The sequence below is a fragment of the Colossoma macropomum genome, unplaced genomic scaffold (assembly GCF_904425465.1).
Source record: "Colossoma macropomum unplaced genomic scaffold, Colossoma_macropomum, whole genome shotgun sequence".
NCBI classification, from domain to species: domain Eukaryota; kingdom Metazoa; phylum Chordata; class Actinopteri; order Characiformes; family Serrasalmidae; genus Colossoma; species Colossoma macropomum.
In genome coordinates, this window is record NW_023494796.1 from 10606979 (window position 1) to 10615149 (window position 8171).

Consider the following 8171-nt stretch of genomic DNA (forward strand, 5'->3'; position numbering starts at 1 on the left):
TGTTACCGCTCTTGTGGCTGAATGCAATCAAATACTCACAGCAATGTTCCACCATCTGGTGTAAATCCTTCCCAGAAGAGTAGAGGCTGTTACTGCAAGAAACATTGGATGAGTAGGTGTCTTCCCACAATCTGCCAACAGAGCGAGGACTGCTTGTACTGGTTGACAGAGAGACAGAGGGAGTGTGGAAGTGGGTAGACAGCACAGCACTGACTACTGGCTCACTGAACTAAACTCAGTTATTCACTTAATCCTTCAGTTTGCAGTGTCCCAGTAGAATATGAGTGCAGGCTAATAGAGCATGTGCTCTCAGATACACACAAATAGATACACAGTAACACTGTTTAAAACCTCTTTCAATTTTAATGTCTATCGAGTGCAACTTAAAGCTGCACTATGTGAGTTTTGGTGATTTGGAGACCTCTCTGGTGATACTGGGCAATTGTACATAACAAGCTGAAGGACACTTCAGGCGTCATTCAAAACTTGAACTGATTTTTTACTGGATTCTAACTGACTTATCTGTTGTTATCATCGTGTCCTCATCAGTATAGAGTTGATTTTGCATTTGAGAAATCTAAAGAGCAAGCCTGGCCTTCTTTTAGAGCCCTGAGTATTAGATGTTATATGGAAAGATATACAATATGATCTGGAAACACACGCAAGCCCTCTAACTATGTTTTTAAACTTCGAATCAGTAAAAACAATGAGGTGCTATGTCTGGTAAATCTGTAATGCCATTATGGCCTGAACATTCACAACAATACGTGGAAAAAACATGGATATAGACATGAAGACAAGCATATAGATAAGTAAATAAATAAAACGGAAACTAAACTCTGGTTGTTTTACAACCCCAATTAAAACACTAATATATTATGTGGAACAGTAATAAAAATAGAAAGCAGTGATAAGCAAATTGTGTTTGACCTGTATACACCGATCAGGGATAACCTTATGACCACCTCCTTGTTTCTATGCTCATTGTCCATTTTATCTGCATTAATCATTTTGAACTTTAAACTGGTAACAATCTGGATGGTCCACACACAACATCTAATATGTCCATAATCAGAGAGGTTGACTCTCTGACCATAATACATGATTCCACTGTGCATCAGTTAATTTCAGATGAGCTCGAGCCCAGAGAAGTCAGCAGCGTTTCTGGCTGTTGTTTATATATGATATGATAGTGTTGTACTGACAAATGAACAGTGGGTTGCTGAACAATGTTTATTAACAGTGGCTTTCAAAAGTATTTTTGCGAGCCTATGTAGTGATTTCCATCACAGAAGCATGCTGGTTTGTAATGCAGTGTGGTCTGTGGGGTCAAAGGTCACAGGCATTCAGTTGTGGTTTTCGGCCTTGTCCTTTACACATACAGATTTCTCCAGATTCCCTGAATATTTTGATGATACCCACTGCAGATGGTGAAATAACTAAAATCTTTGCGATATCTGGCTGAAAAACATTATTTTTAAACTGCTGGATTTTTGTTGAGGCATTTTTGTTAAAGTGCTCATAAAGTATGTACTGATGTATATCTCCAAATAACGAAAGTCGATAAATACATACATGAAAAATCTTTTCTTTATGCTCTTTCATTCAAATGCAGGTCAGAGAAGATATATGTCACTGCTTTTTGCTTTTATTTGCATTTTGTCTACTGTCCCAACGTTTTTGCAATTGGGGTCGTATAATACTATAAATTTAATAGGCTATTGCTGGAGATTAAGAACCAACTGTAAGAAAATACACTGAAAGCAGGAGCTCTGCTGTTTCACATCTCAACCACAAACAGAGGAAGTCCATTTTAAGACAGCTCTAAGAACTCACTTCCTTAGTGATTATGGACTGACTATAAATCAACCACACAAGCAGAGAAGTGTAGCAGTGCAGTTGTATTTATACAGACAGACACACAGTAATTCTGTGTTTTAGTGAGTCTTACAGATCAGAGATGTCTCAGAATGTTCATGATGTTATCAGTAATGAGGAGCTGAACAGAGGAGAGCGAGTGGAGATGGGGGTTGATATCTATGAAGGTGCAGACACTGTTAGAGGCCATGAACCCAACACAGACATGGAGGACACCAGAACCAAGAGGATCATACAAACCCAACATTTAGGTAACAAAACAAATTCTCTTTTACACATTTAATTTTTAGAAATAATGTTTATCTATCATATAACATTACAATATAGCTAACAATGTATGTCAGTGTTGTACTGATTGATAATTATTCATTTTAAATAAGTCTAGTCTCGGTTTGCAGCCTCTGTATTTAAGGCTAATGCAAAAAAGGTCCTAAAAGAAGTGAATGTAGAAAAATCTTATTTTACACTGCAGGAATCAGATGCTACAGACTGGCTGCAGTGTGTCTGGGGCTGCTGTGTGTTCTCCTGCTGACTGCCATCACAGTGCTGTTGATGAAGTTTACCACAGAGAGAGACCAGTTACTGACCAGTTACACCAACCTGACTGTAGAGAGAGACCAGTTACAGAAAGAGAGAGACGGATTTGAGAGGAGCTTTTCTGAACTGGGTCAGTGATTAGTGAACATGATTTCTTTAAGTAAGACATGTTAGTGACTCAGTATCACTTTGCTGTTCCTGAAACAACATTCCTTTTCACCAATCTGATGTCATCAGTGTGAGTCTGGTATCCTCACTGTGCCACTACAAAATGCACCAGTATTTCATTATTTTAGTTCATAAAAGTATTAAAATCTTTATTGACTATATTCAAGCAACACCTCATTTATGATTTATTAAAATCAAGAGGCTTAGTAATTTTAGTAGTAAAAAGCCTTCCCAGAAGAGTTGAAGCTGTTATAGCTGCAAAGGGTGGGCCGACATCATAATAAACCCTATGGATTAAGAATGGGATGTCACTTAACTTCATATGCGTGTGAAGGCAGACGAGCGAATACTGGCAATATAGCGTAATCACCTCTCAAAAAAGCCCAGTTGTTATTGCTGAAATCTTTGTTCATAAAATACAACTAGATGAAGAATTGCCAGATAAACATCACAGGTTGCTGCGAACAGACTCATTTTAACTGACTTACATTGTTTATTCTCTGTAACTGGTTATATTCTGTTCTCATTAGAGAATCACAGTCAGAATCAGAATCACTTTATTTTGGCAAGTGTGTGACACATACAAGGAATTTGCCTTGAAGAGTACAGAGATGTATGACATGTAACATACTGAACTGACCAGACAAGCACACTATTAACAAGCATTTAACTGGGGCAAAAAAGAATGGAACAGAATAAAGAACAATAAAGAATGAAAGAATAATAAAGAGGCAGTGTGAAAGGAGCTGAAGAGATGTGTGAATATCTGTACATAAGCAGATATTTGATAAGCTGTACAAATGCAGGTCTGAGGAAACATAATGTAACTAGAAAGGTGCATTTTCTGAAGCTGCTGAGACATTGCTAGGTGATCGCAATGGCATCCCAAGTGGTTGCAAGGCTGTTGGTAGGGAGTTGCTGTGGTGTCCCATGTGGTTGCTAAGGTGCTGCCATGGTTTTGCAGAAGATTGCTAGAGCCTGACTAGGCAGTTGGTATGGTATCCCAACTGGTTGCTAGGGTGTTGCTAGGTGGTTGCCATGGTATTCCAGATGGTTGCTAGGGTGTTGCTAGGACTATCATGTCAATATTCAGTTTTAATCCAGGATAATTACAGCAAATTAATCCAGGATCAACGTAAAGACAGTGGTCCTGAAAGGGCATTAGTCATTTTTTTCAGATTTAACCTGAAGATGATGGTCCTGAATACGAAACTGATCCAATACTCTGATATTGATATCAATTACTCAACAACACTTTTGTCAATGCCTTCTTTTAAAGTACAAGTGTGAGGTGCTGGATGTTGATAGGTACTCTGATGATGATCCTGGATTAACACTGCTATTGCCTATTTATTAGCAAGCTAACTCATTAACCTAAAAGCATGCTAGCTAGATAGCATTAGAAAAGTCTACTGAGTGTCCTTGTACAGAAGTGTGGTCAGTTAATGGGCTGAATAGGTCTATTTAGTTTTATGCCATCATGCTACTAATTTGTCTTCTTGGCTTAGAAGGTGCTCTTTAACCAACACAGACAATCCTATATGGCCTCTTGTAGCCCTCCCTGTACACAGTACAGCTCAGTGTCAGCAGTGCTTAAATGAACTCTTATATATAAAGTCCAGGCAAAAATCCTATTGAATTTAAAAATACACCAGTCTTATCCTGAATGATATTATATCACCCACCCCTACTTGAAAAAACTGACAATGTTTCAAGTTCTCTGGGTTTTTTTCCTGCTGTGTGAGTCACTGAATATAAAGTGAATAATCAGCATTTATGTTCTAACTTACATGTTAGATTTGATGGTTATGTGAAGTTACATTGTGCATTCAAGCCTCACATACCACTATAATCACCAGCAGTAGCTTGAATCTTGTTATCAGTGCTTATGAGTTTTATGCATTGTAACTTATTTGTATCTTGATTATGTTTTACATGATTTAGTCAGTTGGTGTTTGACTGTGCAGTCTGTAGTTCGTGTACAGCATGTAAACAGTTGTGTAATTGAGGGAAAATGTGTATTAATATGTGCAGCCACAAGAGGTCACCATAACTCACTGAGTTAAGTCAGGCATTACTGCCAACCTCATTTATAGCCTTGTGCTGAAGTTTATTAATGTATAGTATTTTTATTCTGATTGACATTACTGTAATTATTAGTTGTTTATGACTATTATTTTTATTTCTCAGTTTATTATTAATGGTCTAATTCACTACATTACACTATTATTATTATTATTATTATTATTATTATTATCATCATCATCATCATGCATCATTACTACTACCAGACCCAGACCATCAAGTTATAGGCCACGGGGCACAAATGTTTTAAAAAGCCCATACAAAGCCACCTTTGTTAATGTGATTTTTTTATGATATCATAGCAGGTTAAATGAGGGCTATAAAGCTGTTGAGTTAACTATTTGTTATCCAACACACTTCAGTGACACAAAAAAAAACAAAAAAACAAAACAGTAGCATGACTGAGCACACATTAACAAGGAACACAGGTTAATATAAACATGACAACCACTGGAACAAAGCACCAAATCAGACAGCTGAGACGTTCATAACAAAGACGAAGAAAACAACACCAGCACCAAACTTTAAAAACAAACATTATTTGAACGTCTGGAGCTTCAAATTTGAAGTACATTCACATGCAGCGCACTGCTAAATAACCTAAAAGCTTGACTGAGGCAATGGTGGATAGTGTACCAGTTGCTAAGCAATGATTGGAGGAGAAAATGAGCAGATGTTTAAGAAAAATGTGGAGAGGGTTATATTCAGCTGTAACTCGTTGATGAGGCTTAAATGAGAAATATTGTCTCTGTTCTGCTAGTAAAGTTCCCACTGTGAGCCAAAACAGCTGATGATTCTGTCATAATTACTTGTGGGGGCCCCTAATGGCTCGGGCCCCTGGGCACTCACCAATAACACCCATGAGATGATCTGGGCCTGATTATCACTGGTAGTGTAACTTGTAATTATTGTTCCTGTTTATCAGTTTCATTACTGGAATATTATCATCCTGGATCTGTCAGTCTATCAATAATTGCCAATAAACACCACTAGACACTCCACAGTGACAGTCACATCCAAACCAGCTCCCTACAAAACATCCTTTACAGTCCTCATATAAATGAATCATAAACATGCTGTTTTTACATGGTTGATCACAGCTAAAGATATTTTGTTCAACAAATGAACAGATATTATTATTATTATTATTATTATTATTATTATGTGAAATGTTGACATTGACTGATGGATTTGGAGGGTCTTCAAGAGGCTCACTGAGGAGCATCAGGCACATCAGATGGCAGTGATTGGTTAAAAGGAATGTAGTTCCAGGAATAACAAAGAGAAACTGATGCAGGAATGTGTCTTATTTAAATAAATCATATTCACTGTAATAGATTAGAATAGAATCTATGACTGTGACTGTTTTAATAGTGCATTATTGTTATGAATGTGTTCTGAGCTCATCTCATATCATTCTGTCTGAACAGAGAGATTCATCAACCAACTAAGATGGAGATACTTCAGCTCCAGTATTTACTACATCTCTACTGAGAAGAGCTGGAATAAGAGCAGACAGGACTGCACAGAGAGAGGAGCAGACCTGCTGATCATAAACAGCAGAGAAGAACAGGTGAGAGTCTTGTGGGGTGGGTAAATAAAAAAAATAAAAAAAAAAAATCACTTTTACACATAAAGGTTATAACATGTTGCTGTTCAGCTGGCACCTTTACTGATGTTGGTAATAAATAGTTTTAAAAAAGTATTACACGCCTTAATCTTATTAAAGTGCACATAATGATAAAGTTTGTGGGTTTATACAGCAAAATCAGTTGTAATTCATTTTTACATGATCATTTTCCAACCTCTCTTTATCCTTTAGAATTAAACAAGCTGTTATTGTTCCTTTAAGACTGATATATGTAAATGATCTCTGTTCTGATTGGCTGTCCTTTATTGTGTCTCAAAAGCAGTTCAGGCTGGTGCACTCCTTATAACTTTAGTGTGAGTGGGCGGGGCTAAACTGCTGTAGGAGGATAAATGAAAATGTGTTATGAATTCTAAACAGGATGATTTTGTAATTTCATTTCTCCATGAACTGTAGAGTGAGTGTTTTTTAAAGCTTTACCATTGTTTACATACTACACTAAACCCTTTTATTAAAAAAGGTTTTCCATGTTATGAGCCTTTAAGTATCAGTGCATACAGCGTGGAGAGACTTTTCTCCAAACCAAAGCAGCTTTAAGATGATCAGTGGTGACTTTGTATCTGAATATAATCTCTCTTCTCTCACTGGAATAGAAATTACTTAAAAAAGATAGTTCTTCACGGGTTCCTTAGTGATAAAAATGGTTCTTTATAGAACCATCAGAAGAAAGTATAGGTCCTTTCACATGTGCTTACTTCTATTGTTACGTGTCCGGCCTGGATAAGGGGTGTCTGGCCGGTATATTTCTCTCTCTCCCGCTTGCCCGTTCGTTCTCTCTCTTTTTCCCTTTCTGTTCCGTATGTCTCCTCCCTCGGTTGCTCCCTATCTCTGCTACAGGTTGGCTGCGGTGTCAGTCGTCGTTAGGGGCTTGACGTATACCACTTGATGGCAAATCTTAATGCAGAGTTCCGGCCCTGGAGGAGGGACTTGAACTTTAAAAGCAGCCCGGCAAAGCTCGTGAAGAAGCTGGCGTTACCCCTGCGCTCCAAGCTGTTTAGGCGTGCTCCTAGTTGTAGTTGCTGTCGCAGACACAAAAGCTTTCTGTTCTTTCTGCTCATGCAGTTTTGGTGTATGTCTGCGATAGCTTTGTCTGTGTGTTTGTTCGGTTCACTTTAGCTTGTGTTTTTGTGCCTCACACTGTTAATCACGCTAGCCTTGCTGTTAATGGTTGTCTATGCTCTCTCTCTCTCCCTTTCTCTCTCTCATACACTGCTTTGCTTTCTTGGGGTTCTGGACAGGTTAGATGGGCGCGCTCATACATTTTACATCACGTAGCTGCCAATTGTATAGACACCTTAGGACCCAAGACCTCCTTACCCTTCTTCCCCAACCTTTTGATTGTTACCTACTTTCCCATCCCTCTTTTCTTCCTCCCCCAATCCCCAGTATCTCTACTTAAACCATATCAGACCATACATTCATTAGACTGGTGACAGACTGGTTACGGACTGCTGATCAAGCTGTGCCCTGCGTGATTCTCTGCATGCACGTGAATAAGACTCCAAAAGATCCAGTCTCCTGACTGTTCCTGATGGATTTCTAACATGAACACTCAAAGAACCCTTTCCATGATTAAAAAGTTCTTTGCATCGTGAAAGCGTTCTTTAGATTGGTGGAGAATGTGCTGTAGATGGTTCTATATATCACCTTTTTGAAAAGGGTTCTATATAACCCCAAAAAGAGTTCTGCTATTGTTACAAGCTTGACATCATAACAATAGCAGAACCTTTTTTGGTGCTATCTAAGAACATTTTAAAAAAGGTGATATATAGAACCATCTACAGCACATTCTCCAACAATGCAATTGCAAAAGGCTCTTTGAGTGTTCAAAGTTCTATATAGAAGCATTTTTTAA

The 8171-nt window shown here is 38.1% G+C and overlaps 1 protein-coding gene across 1 annotated transcript; it reads left to right on the forward strand.

The window, feature by feature from the left end:
* The first annotated feature begins 1920 nt into the window (after positions 1–1920).
* On the forward strand, positions 1921–7180 carry LOC118816520 (C-type lectin domain family 6 member A-like). Its single transcript, XM_036582937.1, has 4 exons — positions 1921–2129; positions 2351–2545; positions 6099–6241; positions 7154–7180. Exons 1-4 carry the CDS (start codon positions 1961–1963, stop codon positions 7178–7180), a joined length of 534 nt encoding a protein of 177 aa, XP_036438830.1. The 5' UTR covers positions 1921–1960.
* The last annotated feature ends 991 nt before the right edge of the window (positions 7181–8171 follow it).

Coding starts and splice junctions, on each gene's coding strand:
- LOC118816520 (XM_036582937.1), top strand. CDS start 1,961: ATGTCTCAGAATGTTCATGATGTTATCAGTAATGAGGAGCTGAACAGA. Junction 2,546..6,098: donor GAGGAGCTTTTCTGAACTGG/GTCAGTGATTAG, acceptor CTGTCTGAACAG/AGAGATTCATCAACCAACTA. Junction 6,242..7,153: donor TAAACAGCAGAGAAGAACAG/GTGAGAGTCTTG, acceptor TCTCTGCTACAG/GTTGGCTGCGGTGTCAGTCG.